The sequence below is a fragment of the Anas platyrhynchos genome, chromosome 5 (genome assembly GCF_047663525.1).
Source record: "Anas platyrhynchos isolate ZD024472 breed Pekin duck chromosome 5, IASCAAS_PekinDuck_T2T, whole genome shotgun sequence".
NCBI lineage: Eukaryota > Metazoa > Chordata > Aves > Anseriformes > Anatidae > Anas > Anas platyrhynchos.
Window position 1 is genome coordinate 27,901,860 of NC_092591.1, and position 18,561 is coordinate 27,920,420.

General features: G+C 55.7%; 1 protein-coding gene across 3 annotated transcripts in view; it reads right to left on the bottom strand.

Annotated features, from left to right (window-relative positions):
* DUSP8 (dual specificity phosphatase 8) overlaps positions 1-18,561 on the bottom strand; it is a 40,067-nt gene that overhangs the window by 6,394 nt on the left and 15,112 nt on the right. For 2 of the 3 annotated variants that reach the window (XM_038179910.2, XM_038179911.2), the window contains exons 3-6: positions 15,914-16,052; positions 2,426-2,592; positions 402-561; positions 79-202 (exon numbers count right to left, since the gene is read on the bottom strand). In XM_038179910.2, coding sequence (XP_038035838.2) covers positions 79-202; positions 402-561; positions 2,426-2,592; positions 15,914-16,052 — 590 coding nt within the window. Of the gene's footprint in view, positions 1-78; positions 203-401; positions 562-2,425; positions 2,593-8,311; positions 8,817-15,913; positions 16,053-18,561 lie in introns of those variants that run through there. The other variant, XM_038179912.2, reaches the window with a different exon arrangement.

An 18,561-nucleotide genomic window follows, 5' to 3' on the forward strand; every position in this document is an offset into this window, starting at 1 on the left:
TCTGGGCAGAGATGGCTTCCCTTCCCTGGGCTGAAGCACACCAGCACAACCCCTCCCCATCCTCCAGGGAACTCTTACCTGTAAGCATCGTCTGACGACATACCCATGGTCTTCATGATGTAGGCGATGGCAATGGTGGCTGACCGGGAGATCCCTGCCAAGCAGTGCACAATCACCTGGCAGCTCGACACCTTGGCCTTGTCTGGAGCAAGGTAGAGGAAATGGAGAGAAAAGTGTTGATGAGGTGAGCAAAATGGCTCTAGCTTCTCTTCCCAGCCCTCAACCCCCCGTGTGTGAAAGGACAAGGGTTGCGGGGAATAAGACCGTGGAGGCGGCCAGAAGAAAAGTCTGGGTTTTGAGGGCCAGCTGAAGGGTCTGTAAGCATTATAATGAAAGCTCACCAATGAATTCAATGGATTTGTCCAGCCAGGGAAGCAGCTTCTCACAGTAGTTGTCATTGACAGGAATGCGCATGAAGTGACTATCACAGATGAAGTCTGGCTTGGGACAGGAGTTGCTGGCGTTGAGGACGTAGCTTATCCCGTTCTGCGTCATCAGGTCCTGGTGGGAAAGACGGGATCGAACAATTGGCTGAGTTCAGCTGCCACAGAGTGCTGCAGATCTGTCTTTCCACACGTTCCCTGCTGTTACCCATCCCAATATTTTTTCCCCTGTGTCTCCTGCTGCTTCTTGGCCTAGCTGAAGCTACCATCAGCCCGTTGATGCTACCTGGCTGATGCTCAGCACAGACTGGCTAAGAAGGACGTGCCCATTTAGATGACATGTTTGAAACTCAATAGATCTTTACTTTGGCCCATTGGCATGACCAAAGAGTCCTGGAAGAGGGTCCTGGAAGAGAAAGCCCAAGTACCCCAGTATGAAAAGAAGAATGGGAAAATGTAAGAAAGAAAACCAATGAAAACTCTCACTGAAAGCTCAGAAAGAACCAGTTCAGAGTGGGAGGAGGCACCGCACCAGAGGAGTGGGCTGAGTTATCAGTAGCACCCTATGTTAACCAATATTGGCCCATTTCTTTGCTCTTGATCCATACAGAAACACATCGGGAGTTCTCAGGTTTGCTAGATGTTCACAGTTCTTCACTAACTCGTGCTGAATTCAGCTCAGAAGAGGCTCACATAAACCACTGACTTCAGGCTCTAGCCACCGATACCTCACAACACACACTCTTCTCTGGTTCACAGGAGGAACTGACTCTTCTCGCTTTCTGACTCTGGAGTGAACCTGGACCCGTTTTCTGTTACTTTTCTGCTTCAACCACTCAATGGCCATCATCACTGCCTTTGTTTCTCATTCAGTAAAATGCCATGGCACAGAGGAGGTGTTAGATAATGAGGATCAGATAAAAAATTGCAAGGAGGGGGTGACCCATGGACCACCCCTCAGGGAACTGGCTTGCAGGGTGCTGCATCAACACCAAACTCTGCTCCTTCCCTTCTGGGACAAAGCCAGCTTTGTCCGTACGTGTTGCTGACAGAAAATTCATGGCAGTCCTTCCCCTTCCCGTCAGATCACACATCATCTGTATAACCAAGGGCAGGTTGCACATAAAAATGGGGAACATCTGTGCCAGCTGCCTGGCCTGCACTACTTCAGGGAAGACCTGGAATTAAACAGGAGGAGGAAAGAAATATGGGGATAAAGGAGTCCTTTCACACATCAGAGGAGTGCCTGGAGCAGCCACCTGGGACCTCTGCCTTGAGACATGCTGGAGAGGAGAAGTGTTGCCTGTGTGCAATGTCTGCACTTGACCCTGCTCTGCTGCCTACTGACAGAGCATCTGCTGGCCACCTCACTGCCATGCTGGCAGAAAACACGGCTCCAAAAGATGAACAGAACCCTCTGAGGAGTTGGGGAGGAAAGGAAACCATCAATTTTCTTGCCTGACATTGGCTCCTCAGGATATTTTGGCTCCGGCTCTCTGGTGGCCAGTCCCTGCCCGCCCCAGCTCGCGGCGGGGCCGTCCCCAGCAGGCTCTGAAGAACCCAACCTCAGCTTGATGGAGCCAGCCCAGCTCCCAGGCTCACATTCTTGGCATTTTTCTCTTTCATTTCCTTCTGCTCCCTGTATATGATTTCTCTCTCCCTCCTTTCTCTTTCCACCCCCCTCCATTGCCCCGGTCCCTCTCCCTGCTCCTGCCTGGGGCGAGGACGCCTGCCTGGCTCCCTCCTGCCTGCAGTAGGTGCCCAGTGGCATTTTAACTATGATTTCTCCTTTCTTCTCACTGTTACTATTTTTCCTCTAAACAAAATTCCTTCCCTGCCATGCCATCACGGCGCTGCCCTTCCAGCACTGTTAAAAGGGCAGCATCCCTCTGTTCTCCTCTCTCCCCACGGCCAAACGTTGCCCACTTTTGGGTCGCCAAACAGAGCCCTCTCCCAGATGTGTCCCCTCAGTGAGGCTGTACCTTGTTCAGGACGTCCTTCTGGGAGCCCAGGTAGAGATGTGGCAGGATGCGTGTGGGGCCGACGTTGGCCACGGGTAAGCACGGCTGGGAGATGCTCATCGGCAGGATGGCAGCGGGCTTCCCCTCGCAGAGCCCCGGGAAGCAGGACGAGAAGGTGGCAAAGCCTCCTGCAGAGAAAACAGGGACATTGAGCTCACAGCAGCCAGGCTGGGACCATCAGGACCTGCACCCAGAGGGCTGGGGATGAAATGGTGATAATCCCTGACAATGAGAGCAGAGCTTTGCAGAGCAAAAAGCCAACAACCATCATTACCCTGGGGAATCCACCACTTTGCTAGGCACTCCCTTCCAATGCTTGGCCACCCTCTCCATGAAGAATTTCTTCCTCATGCCCCATCAAAACCTCTCCTGGTGCAACTTGAGGCTGTCTTGCACCACCTCCTGCTCCTCACAACTTCATCTAAATGACAAGGACAGAAAGTCCTTGAAGACAACGAGGATCACTTTTGGATAGCAAAACCCACCGGAGCAGGATGACTTGGCGAGCTCGCACTGAGCAAGCCCAAGCCTGGGACTTCTGAGCAGACCAGCACATGGGAACCTGCAGGCCATTGCACTCAAGCTGGGAACATCACCCTCACGCAATCTGGCAGTGACACCGCTCACAGATTTCCTGCCTTTCTAATGGCCAAATGCTGGCCTGCTCTGCACAGCAGCGCTAATTAGAAAAGGAAGCCTGAAAAAACGGAGAGGGGGACGCGGCGTAGGTTTTGCCAGAAGGGGAGAAATTTAATTTCTCCTGAACAGATTTCCTTGCCGTTTTTCATGGTCTGGCCGTACTGAATGTGACAGCAAGCCTCACCCAATCTACTGCACCAAGCAGTGGGTGGCAGCTTGGTGCAATGGAGAGCACCTGGGTGGTACCAGCCCAGGCAGCCTCCCCAGCGGTTTTCCCTGTCATGCAGGTGAGTAGATGCAGCTTGACAGAAGCCAGAGAAGACTTTGAGGTTTGTCTGACTTCAGTTGTTATAGGGACCTGGACACCTCTGTGAGACCCTTCTGAAAGTCTCAGCCTCAGGATCCAGCACCACAGGAATCCCTGCCCATCTCTGCAGCTGAACAAGACATTTTAACAAGCCTTCACTAACGACCTTTCCATTCAGTCTCTCCCCTTGGAGAGAGGGGAGCCTTGGCACACTCAGTTTACCCTCTCCAGGCCCTTGCAGCATTTCTGCTGACCCTCCTGGAGCACTTCCCTGGCTGCTGCTGTGGCACCCAGGCTTGGACAGGGTATGACTGGCCCTGCAGACAACCCACCCACCACATTTGGGAGGTGAAGGTGATGGAGAAGCCAGAGCAGCGCACAAAATCATGCTCATGCTGTCCTCCATCACCATCTCTTTGCATCTTGGAAGCCACAGTCTCCTCCAGGGGAGCTGCTCCTGCATCAGCCCCAGGAGAAGGTGTCCTCCAACCGACCTTTTCCTCCTTTGCTTAAGTCTTCCTGGTGCCTAACACCAGCCGCAGCATCCAAACCTGGCCCAGCCAGGCGGCGAAGAGTTAAAGCACCTTATCATCTTCTCCAGCACTTCCTTTTCCCTGGCTCCCTCTGAAATGACATCACCTCTCAACTGGGGCATTAAATCAGAGCGAAGGAAGGAGGCCCAGCGCAGGTGCAGCGCAGCTCCGGTTACCACTCGCCCCTGTGCTGCGTCCCCGTGGCCAAGGAGCATAAATCACCACCCCACGCACATTTGGGTGCCACCCCCAGCTCGAGCTGCCACATGTGGGGCTGCTGGGGCAGACCACAGGATGGGGAAGCAGGGGCAGAAAGGTTTGCATGGTGGGGAAGGGGTCTAATGGGATGCATGTTTGACTTGCGTACAACAACGTGGAGGGTTTGGCAAAGAAATCCAATGTGCTCATGGGGAGTGGGGTGCACGTACAGCTTGTGAGCGGTGCCTCCTCTGTTCCCCAGCCTCTCGCCCTCGTTCATACCCATCAAGAGCTGCCTGGGGCTGCCTACGGCTTCAAATCTCCCAAAGCCAGGAGCGGGGTGACCTCATAGCTGCAGCAGGCCAGGACATGCTGCTGCTCGCCGGCGTCGCCGTCTCCCCCTCACCCGCCTCTGCCCGGGGAAGCACCACCAGGAGCACAGGGGGCTCGCTGGCCCCAAGCAAACTTCCCTGGGCTGTGCCCCTGTCCCTCCTGTCCTCATTTCCCCCACGCTCACCACCAGCTGCTTGGGGGAAACCCTAGAGTCGGGCACCCGCCGCTGGTCCGACCTCGCTGCGGCGCTCACCCCACCCGCGCTGGCTGCTCCAGCATGCCTCGCATTTTTAGAAAGCGAAGCAGCTCTCCCAAACAATCCCAAAGGCGGTGAGTGTCCCTGGCAGGGCTCCCACCGATACCTGGGCTTTCCCCTCCGTACCCCGGGCCACAGCTTTGTTCAGAGAGAGCAGCAGTGCCCAGCGGTCTTCCTTTCTCTGGGCACATTGGGAATTAGGCTCGGGAAGGATTTCTAGAGGTGAAGTGGGTGCTTAAGGGTCTCTGGTACCTTCCTGATGCTCCCCTCCAGCCTGGCTTGCTGGTGAGGAGCTGCTCCCGGTGCAGCATGGACACACAGTCTGCTGGTGGATCATCAGGGCTATCAAAATCATTCCCATTGAAAAACAGTGTTTTCATGGCAAAACTTGGCATTTCTGTGTCTCTTACAGTCACCTGTGTCAGGTGGAGGTGAGGGACGGGGACAATAGGACAAGTGGGAGATGTCTGGGTGCAGATGCTCCTGCTGGAGATGAAGGAAGGAGCCAAAAAACAGCATTAGGTGGGTGCTGGGGAAGGCTGGGGGATGAAAACAACCCCCCAGATTTTGGGGGCTCATTCAGCAAAGCCCCTGGAGAAATAGCCCTTAGCAGCATCACCCCCAGCCTTGCTCTGCACAGCCCTGGGGACGAGGTGGTCCCTGGTGGCAAACAGAGGAGGGGAAAAACCCCATCTTCCCACTTCCATCCTCCTCTTCACCAGGCTCCCCCCAGAGCATGTCAGTGATGAAACTGGGTTTGTTGGGGACCTGCCTGGGATATGGAAGGCGACCAGAAGGTGGGAGAGGCACCGGGGACCCCTCCACTGCCTTGGCTGTCACCTTCTGGTGGTCTCTGGGGACATTCAGCTCATGTTATGGGCAATGCAGGTCCCCAGCCCTATGGAGTGTGCCCAGCCCCACGGAGTGTCCCCAGCCCCACGAGTCTCCTCAATACCCCTCAGAGAGCAAACTGCACGTGCAGTGCCCCCCTGAGCCACTGAGCCACATCCTTGCCACCAGCCCCCCGTGCGCATGGCCAGCCTGAAGGCTCCCCATAAGGAAGGGGGGGAGGTGACCCGCCACAAACCCCATTAAAGAGGTGCTTTATAGCCCACCCTCCTTGCTCCCACAACGGGCATTAAGAAGCTGCACGGGGCTTCCCGGGCAGGTGCTGGAGCTTTCTCAGCAGCCTGGCACAGCCCCAAGAGCCTGCCAGATAAAAGCCCAGCAAGCCCGGGGATGCTGCCATCCCTGTGCTGGAGCCTCCCCCCCACCAGCTTGTCCCCCTTAAACCTCCCGAGAGGAGGCTGAGAGAGGCTGGCCTCTGCCCGGCTCTCATTAAGATGCCTGCGGTGGCTGGCAGCCGCTGCCAGGGCGGCACGTGGCGAGGGGCAGCGGGCACGCGAGCCAGCACGCGTCTCGGCTGCTCCAGCGGCGCTGGCTCCCCCCCGGCCGTGCCGGCTCGGCAGCCGGGCTGCTGAGCTGCTGAACAGCCCCAGAGGTGGGCAGGGGGCTTCGGGAGAGCGTTTCCAAGAGCTGAGGGCATTAAGGATTTCTGGAGCAACACGGAGGTGGCTGCCCTCCTCCGTGGTTTTTGTTCAGCTGCTGTGACTGCTCCCGAAGGCGAGGATGTGTGCCTAAAGTGATGCATTAACGCTGGACTGAGGCATGGCAGGGGATGATGAGGGTGGGGGGGGGGTGTGTGCAAAACCTCGGCCCTTGACCGTGTTGTGCCCGGCATCTTGGCGGCAGGTTAAATGGAAGGAAGGGTGGTGGCGGGGCCAGGCACGGCACACGTCATCCCCAGAGCTGCTGGGAAAATCCCTCTCTGCAAAACACCGGCTCCCTGCCTCTCGTGCTGGGTGGGAGCCTGCTCACGCTGGCGGTGTGATGCAACGCTGCTTACTGTCACCCTTACTCACCGCACTCCAGGAAGCTCCTGGGGTTTCTCAGAGCTTCCCGATGCTTAGGAAATGCTGAGTTTTCCCCCTGCCATCCCCTTGCTGTTTCCCCCACTGACAATGCCCGGTGCAGTCCCACCGGGTGAAATCTTGCTGTTCTGCAGCCTGGCCAACTCGCCCTCTCCTGGCTGATGCTCTCCTGGCTGCAGCAAGGGATAAACTGCCTCCCTGTTACACCCTCCATCAGTGCAAAGCAGGCTTTTTGCACTAATCACTGCTAAGCCAAATCCTGCAACGTCCCTCTAGGTCTACCCCAGCTAGCCATGTGCAAGGGCCCTCTCCAGCTTTTTCTGCTCCCACCCATCTCCATGCAATGCTCATTCCATCCCCTGCTCATCCATCTCCCTGCTCACACCGCATCCCCCTGCTTCCCCCTCTCCATCCTGCTCAGCCTTTGTGCCTGGGCTCTGCTTTCACCCTCCCTTCATTTGGCACTGAATTTCATCACCCCCACTGCCAGCTCTTTCTTTCTTTTTCCTTTTTATTTTTTTTTCCCCAAGCGGTCGGGATGAGAGAGCCGATGAATCAGCCCTGCTCCTGATTCACGTGAATTCCCCATTTCCCAAAGCGTCACCCCCAGCAGCTTTGGGGTGACCTCACGGACCGGTCCCAGACCCCCACCCTGCCTGCTCCCACTGCCTGTCCCTCTCCCTGCTCCCAAACGAGCAGAGAACTTCCTTAAAAAAAAGGAAAAATGGCAGAAAGGAAGCCCTCCACCCACACAAACACAGACACGCTCCCAGAGCTGCTGGGCTTGATTTTCCTCTGGTGACTGTGTCTGCTTTGGACCAGCCTTACTCGTTCTAAGTAAAGGAAAATGTGTCATTTCCAGGAGTGACTTATTACTAATGACACCATCACTGGGTTATGTGGTTCGTGCCACAAAAACCTGTCAGGCACTTTTAGCAGGCTCCCATTTTAAGTGGTGATGGAGGGGAAGTTTCTTGATTCAACCATTCGGTAATCTAGGTCATCCCAGGCTCGGCGTGTTTTTAAGCTGCTCCACTTAATATCTCCTTCCTCCGCTCGCCCTTCACCCTGGCACTGCAAAACGCCGCCAAGCCCGTGTCTGAACGCAGTCCCTCTGCAGCCGGGCGTGCAGCAATCGCGCTAGTGAAGCGAAATGGCTCCGCCGGGCAGCTGCAGCGCCGCAGCGCCGTTTTGTTCAATTGCTCCTCGCACACCTCTCTGCCCTCGCCCATCCTCGTCCCCGCGCGCTCCCCTCGCGTCGGTTCCCTCCTCCGGGGATGAGGATGCGGCACCCTCGGTGAGCCCTGCCAAGAAGGTGCCACATGGCAAAGCCTGCCCCGGTGCCCACGGAGCAGCACCGCGCAGTGCCCGGACGCGGCGCCCGCATCCTGCTCGCCTCCAGCTGCCTCCCAAATGGCTCTTGCCCATCGCCCGTGGCTGGACGTGCGTGCTCTCGCCCCCTCCAAACGCTCGCCGATCGCCTCCACGTCCCTGCTCGCCGGCCGCCTGCTCTCTTTGTATGGGCAGCCATCGCGCTCCGCTCCCCATCAGCCGCTCTCCATCCCCCGGGCGAAGCGGGGACAGGCTGCGTGTCCCCCCTCTTCCCCCTCCGTCCCCATCGGAAGGAAAGGAGCCGGCCGGCTGACAAACCTCGCATGTCCCTGCTCTCCTTCATCCTCCGCACCCTTATTTTCAGCTTCATCTGCCCCTCGTGCATGTCTGTCCAGAACTGGTCCTCGGCCGGGGCGAGCATTACGTCCACAGGCATCCAGGCAGCTGGGCTGCGGCTCGCGGGGGCACCTCTCGCCCTAGCAAAACAACAGCTGGCGGGCAAAAAAAACCCCGAAGCCACCTCGCCAAAAAAGCAGCCCCCGCAGCAAAGCACCGAAAGCCTCCCCCCTGCGCCAGCTTTCGGGGAAAAATTGAAAAAAAAAAAAACCACACAAGAAAAAAAAAAAACTAAAAAGATAGGAGCGGGGCTAGGGGGGGGGACGACTTTGCCCCTTCCCCTGCCTGCTCTGCGCTGGCTCCCTGCGCGTGCGGCTCCCGCTCCAGCCTGAATGAGCTCAGCACATGAGCAGCAGCCCTGCTGATCCATCCACCACGGCGGCTCATAGCTAACGGGTCAGGCATGCAACCGCATTCCTTACTCAGCACACAGACACGCAGGATAACTCAGGGGCTGCGCGCCTGACATATGCTTTGCTCGCTGCTTAAAGGCACAACAGCTCTTTTCCCTCCCGCCCTGGCCGGTGGAAAGGCTGATGGAGAGCGGCAGGATGCGGCCACGCTTCCCCCCCCCTCCCACCCCCAGCTGCTGCAGGAGGACCCGTGCGTCCTGCTGGATTCGGTCCCGATGGGTTAATTTGGGGACAGGGGCTTGGAGGGAGGAAGCGCTGGGGCTGGTGACAAAAGGGATGTGCCAGCGGGGTGGCTGTGCTGCCCCTCAGCATCCCTGCGGGACCCCACAGGTGATGGGCACCCCATGGCTGTGCCCTTCCCCACACAATGTGGTCCCATGGGGGTGGTCAGCTCTGAGCCCCAGCACAAAGAAGGGAAATGCTCCCACTTCTGTACCAAGGGGGAAACTGAGGCAGAAAGGTTAAAACTACTTCTCCGGTGTATACCAGGAGATGGTGCAGGACACAGCCTGGGACCTGACCGTCAGCTCATCCCTATCCTCAGACCTTGGTGGTGTCTCCACCAAGAGTGGCACTCATGGTGGACACCAGTCCTGGAGTGGTCCCAAACAGCCGGAGACCCTTGAGCCTCAACAACTGAGGGGAAAGGTTCTTGCGACGGGATGCTCATGGCTCCATCCCACCCAGACTTATCTGCCTGGTCCTGGAGGAGCAAGAGCATGGGTTGGAGGAGATGCATCCTCCCAACCAAAAGTGCAAGAGGAGGCATTTATGAATGGCCTTCCCCAATTGCACTGGGGTCTGTCCCTGCACGGCGACTTCAGAAGCAGGTGAGGGCTGGTGAGTGCTCTGCTCTGCACGTGTACGGGGGGGAGAATTACTTACACCCCCTTTTTCCACCTGTGGGACCCCTTAATATGCCTCCACGCTGCTCCTTGCAAGTTTATGGGTCTGAGCCCAGGCCTCCAGAAAATCATTCAGGATTATAGTAAGCGGAGGAGGCGGGGGGGCACGCATTGTGCCTTTGAAAATCTGCAGCTTTACGGGCTGAAAAAGCCCAGGCTGAGCCATATGTGAGTGACTTCAGTGTTTTTCCTTTGAATGACATCACATGAGATGAGGTCATCGGCATTAACTAAGAGCTCTCCCCTCCCCCCCGCCCGCCTTCCCACCCCGCGCGGAGCCAGCCTCCTAACGAGCCAGCCTCCTAACGAGCCTTGTTGTTGTAACAAATACGGTTTGATGATTATCAGATGTGGGGCAGAGGTTGGGGAAAATTCAAAGCGTGCTCCAGCGAGACTGGGAGAGAGGGGAGCCACGTTCCCCCCAAAGCAACACTGGGTGAGTGGCTCCTGCCACAGCTCCCCTGGGTGCGCAGGGTGCCACCGCTCTCAGTGGTGGCCCCGTGTTTGCCACCCCTGTCCTCGCAGTGGAGGGTGAAGAGGGCAACGTGAGATGCTAGTGGGCAGCGTGGACGGCTGACGGTGCTGGAGATGCCTTTGCTACTGCTGGGCAACAGCAGTGGAGACATTTCTGCCACCACTGCCATCACCATCTCCATAACCAACTCTATCACCATCTCCATCTCCATCATCATCTCCATAGCCAATTCCATAGCCAACTCCATCGCCATCTCCAAAGCCAACTCCATTGCCATCTCCATCACCATTTCCATCATCATCTCCATCACCAACTCCATTGCCATCCCCACCACTATTTACATCACTATCTCCATTGCCAACTCCATTACCATTGCCACTGGCACCTCCATGCTGGTGGGCAGTTTGGCTGTGACCCATTGCTTTTGGAGCTCTTCTGGGGTGGAAACCATCAGACCACATGGGGGGGGGGGGGTGATGCAGGAAGCAGCTGGTGACATTGGGAGTGCCGTCCTCAACCTGACCCCCCAGTAGCCCACAGGCATGTATCTGCCTTCCCTTGCTCCCCTCTGGTTGCCTCTGGTGGGGACTGACTCACTCAGGCTTGCAGAAGCCCAAGGCACAAGTTATTTTGGTACGGGCAGATGCCTTCAGGTTGTGTTTGGACCCAGTTTTCTGCACAGAGCTGCTGGCAGCCCCAGTCAGGAAGCTGGGCATGGCACCTCCAGGAGGAGGTGGTCAACCACGTGGAGATGCTACCTGCAGCCACCTTTCCCCAGACAGCGCGCTCCTCCCCGTTCCCTCCTGCCTATGGTCTCCTGGGCAGTGGCCAGCGTTTCCTCTCCCCACCCCGCACCAGGACCTTGCCAGAATCGCGGTCGCCAGCCTTCACACGTGGGAGGCCAGGGCCTCAGGAAAAGGGGAGGCAGGTTTCTCCAAAGGAAGGAAATCATAACTGGGCATGGGTTCCTGCCCATCGCGATCTCCTCCTGGGGAAGTTTCCTTCCTCCCTCCCTCCTGCTTTCCAGAAATGGGAAATGAAATTACACGATGACTTTTGAAGCCTTGGCAACGGGCAGGCTGCTCTTCCACGGCCCTCATCTCCTCCCTTTGCCCCATCCCCGTGTGCCATTTTGCTCGCCTTTTCTGGGTCCGATTGTTAAAAACGCGGCCGGGGAGGGGGAAGGGAAGCTCCACGGGGTAATTATAGAATCGGGAAAACAAGTTGTCTGACGACAGCGTTGCTAAACAGGGAGGTTTAGAGCATAGGTCTGGAATACAATCAGCTCACACATACGTGACCTAGCTTAACCCCTCCCAGGGATGCAGCTGCTGGTCCCTCTGGGGCCAAAACCCTTGCAGGCATCTCCCAGCCATGGTGGAGGGGTGGGAAGAGGCCACCTCGCCCCTCTGCAGGGATGCAGGGCCACATCTGGGCTGGGTGGCCAGGGCTGGACACCGGTACCCACCGGGATGGGGCTGGAGGGCGAGAGTGCAGTGCAGCAGCATCCCAAAGGCAGCCAGCACCGCAGCATCCCTGTCCTGCCCTGGCCACCACGGTCCCCCACGGACCACACTCTCCATGCATCCCTCTGAATATCTGGGCAGTTACAGACAGCTTCCCACTTCACCTCCATGAGCATCCTCAGGCCTGTGTACCCCGCAGAGGCTCTGCAGGAGCCCAAGGACCAAATTCATCAGCTAGCACGGAACAAAGCACTTCCCGCAGCAGGGAGCTGCTCCTGCCCCATTTTGTCATCTGAGCTAAACTCAAAAGTATGGGTGTTTGGGGTATTTTTTTCGTTGGGTTTTAGACAATGTTTTCTGAGCTCCTTTTAGGACTGTCCCTACGCAGAAAAAAGAAAAAAAAGAAAAAAAAAAAGAAAAAAAAGTGTGTTTTTCTTTTCTTTTTAATCATCTTCCCCCACATCCTTGTTCCTAGAGTAATTCCAGCCAGCGCTGAGCCCAGTCAGTTCTGAACAGCTCAGATCAACTCTTGCAGTGGAAATTCCCTTTTCTTTTTCACTACTTTTTTCATCTGCTCTGAAGTCACCTGGCTTTGGAAGATTCCCTTGAAATTCCCCGATTCTCAAGTCTCCTAAATAACTGCTCCAGGCTTGTGAATGAGATCACCCCCCTCCAGATCAAGCCCACTGAATGGTTACAACTCTGTGGCCACTGTTGCCCTTCAGTCTTGATGATGATGATGATGATGATGATGATGGGAATGAGCCTTCTCTCCTCTCTGCTCCCCAGCTCCCTGGGGAGGGCAGGGCTTACCCCATAGGAAGAGGAGGGACCTCACCAAAAGGCAGATGGAGTTTCCAATATAACTCATCCCATCGTGCTCCCAACTCCACTGTCTCCCTGACACCAAAATTTCCAATTTCCAGCTGCTTCTCCCAGTTGAGCCATCTCCCCAACCTTGGGCAAAAACTGGACACCCATTGACAGCTTTTAGCTCCACTGGAGAGGTTCCTCAAGAGACCTCCTCCAGCAGGGAAGACCAACAGGTTGAAACCAAACGCCATCGCTGTTCCTGGCCACGGCACCGCAGGGCTGGAGAAGACCTGGGCCAGGGCCAGCATGGCCAAGGAGCCTGGCGGGAGGAGGATGGAGAGGGGAGGGCTGGGAGGGATTTCTCACTGATGATATTGTTACATTCTTTCCGAATCCTGGGAGTAAACAGCCGCTCCAAATTTAGAAAGAACAGGGCTGGAAAATTTAAACATTCCTTGAAGAATTGGTACAAACGGCGAGGGGGGCGGGGGGCTGAAGATGATCTCACACGCGCTCCCGAGCCAGATGAAAAGCTCATGACTGGAGCTCGGAAAGCAAGCGAGGGGCCTGTTTCAGGTCGGTGCGCGACACTGCACGGATAAAGCACGGATAAACCTGGACCGAAGAGAGCCTGCGCCGTGCGGTGGGACCAGCACTGCCCCCACCCTCCAGGTGAGCCTCCGAGGGCTCCCCACCGGTTTCCTCCTTGCTCCGTACTGGGACCAGTGGCCACACACAGCTAAGCGGCGCAGCAAAAAGCACCGCCATCCCCAGAGTCCTGCTTGGTCCCAGCATCATCCCGAGGAGCATCCCTCGCCCACCGCTTCGCTCGGCTGCGGAGGAGGCCGGGGAGATTTGGCTCCGCTCGCTGCCATTCAGCGAGGAGCCGGGGATGCTCAGCACCCGGCAGCTCAGCACCGCGCCGTGGCTCTGGCCGGGCTCCAGCACAAGAGCTGGCATCGCTGGAGCCATCAGTGGCCGATGGAGCCAGACTGCTGCCGCTTCATAAACAGATAATGGCTGTTAATAAAAACAAAGCGGGAGCTCGCAAAGGGAAAAAAAAAAAAAAAAAGCAAAGCAAAAAAAAAAAAAGCAAAAAAAAAAAAAAAGCAAGGGTTTGTGCTGAAATAAACAAAGGTTAAAGAACAGTCAGGCTCCTGAAGGAATAGCAAAGCTGGGCTGGAGGGAGGGAGGGGGCATTACGTAATGCAGGAAAAATGTTGGCTCCATTCAGTTTTCCACCACTTCATGTGATGTCAGGAAAACCATATAAATCAACAGGCTTTCTGCTCCCACGGATGGAGGGCAGCAAGCAGCACTATTTATACTTACACAATTAAAAAAAAAAATGTAAGGGGGGGGAGAGATGATGATGATTTGCAAGACTGGGAATAATTGACTCAGATTCCTCCTTCCGAGCCCCGCTGGAATTGCTGCTCTGGGGTTGTTAACCCTTGAGGAGCCCCTGCCCTCGCTCCTGCCACCACCAGCAACCCGGGCTCCAGCCTCCAGCCTCCACCAGCTGCTCTGAGGCAGGTTCATCTGAAAAATGACGTGGCAACGAGCAAGAAGGGCCAAGCATGAAGTTTGGGGACACTGAGGCATGGAAAACAAAAAATGATGCGCTGAAAGCAGGCTTGTTGGGACTCCTAGGTCCTGACCCTGCTGGGGATGATGTGAGATGGGGACCTGAATGGCTCGGTTTTGAGACTGATTGGGGTGGGCACACTGGTCTGGGGATGCTCAGGAGTCAGTTCCCAGCAGCTTTTAGCAGTGGGAACCCCCTCTGTGGGTTAATGAAGGCTCGTAGGTAGCAGATCTAATATCTGTATGCGGAAAAGGAGTGAAACCAAACTTAAGGTTGATTTTTAGCATCAAAATTTGCACCAATGGTCTAAAACCACAGCATGAAGTGAGGGACAGAGATCAGCTCGTTAGCACATAAATACATAGTCCGCTTGCATTGGACCTAAAGCAATGAAGAGGTTTCTGGGTTCTTCCATGTGCACGTACATCACACCTGATGCCATGGAGGGAACGGGGCAGAAAGGGCGGCACTGGGAGCAACCTTGGGCAGGATGAGGTGCGTGGGCCAGGATGGGTCAGGTTGAGTTTGGACCTGATGCCCTGGTGGGGTGCTGGTGTCCTCGCAAACCCTCCCAGGCTGGCGCACCGTGCTCACGAGGCAGGGAGGGTCCTGGCAAGGGGTCGGGATCCAGCCCCGTGTACACATCCTCTCCTCAGACCTCCCAAGCGCCGCAAACCCAGGTCAAAAATAACCCGGCTGCTGCCCACATTACAGGAAGGAGGAAACTGCGTGTGTCAGAAAGCGCGCCCAGCCTCCCTCTGGATGCTTTCAGCAGTGTTTTTGAGTCATGATTTCCATATAAAACTCAGCAGCCATGACCCAGTGTGCTACATTTCAGTTCCTTTTTTTTTTTTTCTCTCCACGCATTAGCAGCCTGCGTTCCCCATTAGCAGGCTCCGGGCCGCGCGGCTCGCGATGCCGCGGCACAAGGAGCAGGGGAGGCTTTGCCAAAACCTCAGCAATTACCAGCCGGGAACGCGGCTCTTTGAGGACTTCTGCAGGGGAAAGGCAGGGTGGAAGGGAAGGGCTGAGAAACCTGTTAACAGGTTTTAATTGGGGGCTTTAAAACATCACCTAGCACCTCGTGTAGGCAGACATGCTCCTGCCTGGGGCTCTTTGGTGCAGCAGCTGGGGAGGATGGAGATGGTAGCCAAAAAATGAGGATGCTTGTTTGCTTGCATGGGCTGGGCGCTGGTGGCAGTGACGGTGACACCATCCTAACAAGACACCAGAGTGTGGGTTCTTTTCAGGTCCGCTGCAATGGCAGCTTTCTGACCCGTCCCAGTGACCCAATCTACCTTCACCTTTTCGGCATCGTGCACCAAGCTGTGCCCTTGGTTATGCCACAAAGACCTTGGGCAAGCTCACAGCATCTTCCCCAAGCAGTGGCCTCAGCAGAGCTCCACGCTAGTTCTCTTTATAATGACTTCACATAGCCCTTGCTTGCTTTTGAAACCCTCACCCTGTCAGACCTGGGTGCTTTATTCCCATTATTTCTCTGCTCTCCCCATTACAACTCCAGTTTGAAGCTGGGAGGTGGACAGTCAGCCAAGCAGCTGGCCCAGCTGCTGGGAATTAAAAGCAGCTTTCACTTTCCCTTCAAGGTGATGTGCTCATCACACATGCTGCATGGCCACAACACCATAAATCCAGAATAATTGCACAAGCACCAAGTGAAACGGTAAATGGTAACCCAGAGACCCAGACAGCTGTGGGAAATACATGTAGTCTGGATGCACCATGGGGCCCACCACCCTACAACGCTGCTGGTGCCAGCAGCACCACCATCACACCATAATCATCACCACCATCACCACCACCATCATCGTCACCATGACCTGCCCTTGAGCCGCTCTGCTCCTACCTGTGAGGATGGAGACGCTGTGGAAACAGCTGTCCAGCTTGCCCAGGAGGATGGAGAGGAAGCTGTCGGCAGCCAAGCCGGTCACGTCCCGCGTGCTCTGGTCATAGACCACCACGTCCTGGTGCTCCTCTGCCTCCACCTGCAGGGAACGGCAAAAAAAACGGGCGCTGGAGAAACTGAGGACTTGCTTCTGCCCATGGAGCATTTCCATTGACCACAGCCAGAGGACAGCCCCAGTGGTTGGGGTACCACATGGCTGAGACTGCCCCGTGGGTACAAATGGGTAGTTCAGCACCAACGCCAGTTGCAGCAGCCATGCCAACAGTGAGCAAATTGGAGTGCCCTACCTAAAATACTGCTGCCCCACAGCACTCACCATTGCTTTTCCATTATTTAACCAGCAGGACCGCATGCCCCCACCCTGGGGAGGCAGAGCTCGGCACACCCGCTGAGCAGCCTGACGGATGGCAAACACGTCCATCACGCTGCGGGAGGGGTGGGCAGCGGCTGGAAAGCCAGGGGGATCCAGCAGCTGGATAATGCCCAGCCCTGCGGGCACGGGGAGTCCTTCTGGTGCAGTGCACTGCCACATGCTGTGCTCCCATTGAAATGTGAGGGCTGGAGATGCTGCCTCCCATCGTGGTGATCAGCGCAACCCTTCCCATGCATACCTGATCAGCAGGGACTGAAACCTCGTTATGGGACTCCTCAAACTCAGCAGTACTCATAAGCACTCTCCTCCTTTTGCTCCATCACTTGCATGCCCTATCTCACCACCCGTGGGTTACTATAGATATTAAAGCAACCACAAACGCAACGCTCGGAATCAATCCCCCCATCCCTTGAGAAGGTTTCCGCAGCACCCAGAGATGTGCAGACATCTTCCCAAGGCAGATCCAGCCCAAGGCACAGCGAGGCAGCAGCTGGGCTGTTTTGACACCCTGCTGCAGGTGCTTCCCTGCCATGAAATGTGAGCTACATCCCAATAAAACCGCAGCATGCACGGATTTAGCTGAGCTCATTGCGGCCACTCACCGCAGGGCTGAGGACAGCCTCGTGCCCTCGGAAGTCACCGCTGCCTTCACGGGGCACTGGGAAGCGAGCTTGGCCATGCAGGTCAGCGGGATGAAGGGAGGGAAGAAAATGAAACGGCAGGAGGAGAGGGAGGAGGAAAGGATGGGGGAATTTTAAAATAAAATTTTAAAATAAATTTTAAATTGCCTAAGGTGCCCTGGGTAAAATCAGCGGCCGTTTCTCTAAGCGTCATCGATATTCTTTACATTATTAATAATAAGCCATGCTGTTTCTATAAGGGTAGCTTAGCGTGGGTGAAACTCCTCATGAGCAGCAGAGGTGACCCAGGGAAGCCACCTGGGGGTGAACCAGACAAGGACATACCCTTAGGAACATCTCATCCGAAGGAAACCTCTGCTCCTGCCATCCAGCACAGCACAATGTCCTGAAAACCCAGCCTGAAGCATCTCCCCAGAAGTGAGGCAAGGAAGGGGCTGAGCAGGGGCTCGCACCCCAGCCAGAGGGGCAAGCAGGGGAGATAACAGCTCTGGCCGAGCAGAATTATCCCACAATAGGATTTAGTGTTCCCTCTACACGGGGAGGCTTTGTTTTGGCCATTACTGCAGGGTTGCTGAGCAACGGCAGATATGTGTGACACGGTTTACATCTTATTAAAGTTATAAGGTTTCACTCGATGTAAATGCCAAACAAGCACTGGCCTTGCGTGGCCCGGCTGCAGAAAATAAATATCCTGCTTGGTGGGGCAAGGGCTGCGGAAACGGGCTGAGGGGAGAGATTGGCTTGAAGAAATACACTTTGCTTGAGAAGGGTTCATTTTTTCTAGTGGCACGTCACACGTGGTGGTGCTGGCATTCCCATGGGTCAGATGGAGCAGGGACAGCAGGGATTTCATCCAACCCTAGAATCACCTCGGTTGGAAAAGACCTTCAAGATCATCCAGTCATCAAGTTCAACCAATGTGAAGTCCAACCATCATAATGAAGTCCAACCAACATCAAGTCCAACCATCATCAAGTCCAAACATCATCATAAAGTCCAACCAACATCATCAAGTCCAACCATCACCAAGTCCAATCATCAAGTCCAATCCCCAAGCATTTTCCTCCTCTGCTGCCCGAGCGCACAAGAAAGGAAGGATGCTGAAAGGCTGCTGGTGGGATGCAGCATCTGGAAAGATCACACAGCTTGCCATGAGGCATAGCTGGCCTTGATGGTGCTACTTTGGACTTGATGATCTTGAAGGTCTTTTCCAACCTAGAGGATTCTGCTTCAGGTGCTATGGTCCCACCAAGTCACCCATGCCTCTGCCCCCAAGCCTTGCAGGAGCATCCTTGGGGAGCCCACAGGACATCGCTGGGGAGCTCATCACCACCCCTGGAGGTATCTCCCTATGGACATTTTGTCTTGGGCACCGGGTGGTTTGATACACCCTGGTGCTGCCTCTGCCTGCTCCATGCTCCCTGGCTGCTAAGCAGGGATGCTGCCACTTGTGCAAAGTGCTCTGAGCCCTCCAGGTGATCTGGGCTAAGATAAGAGTGACGTATTCTTATTATTCCAATTACTCCGGACATCACAGCCCCATTTTGTTTCAAAACACGGTGAATCACCCCACT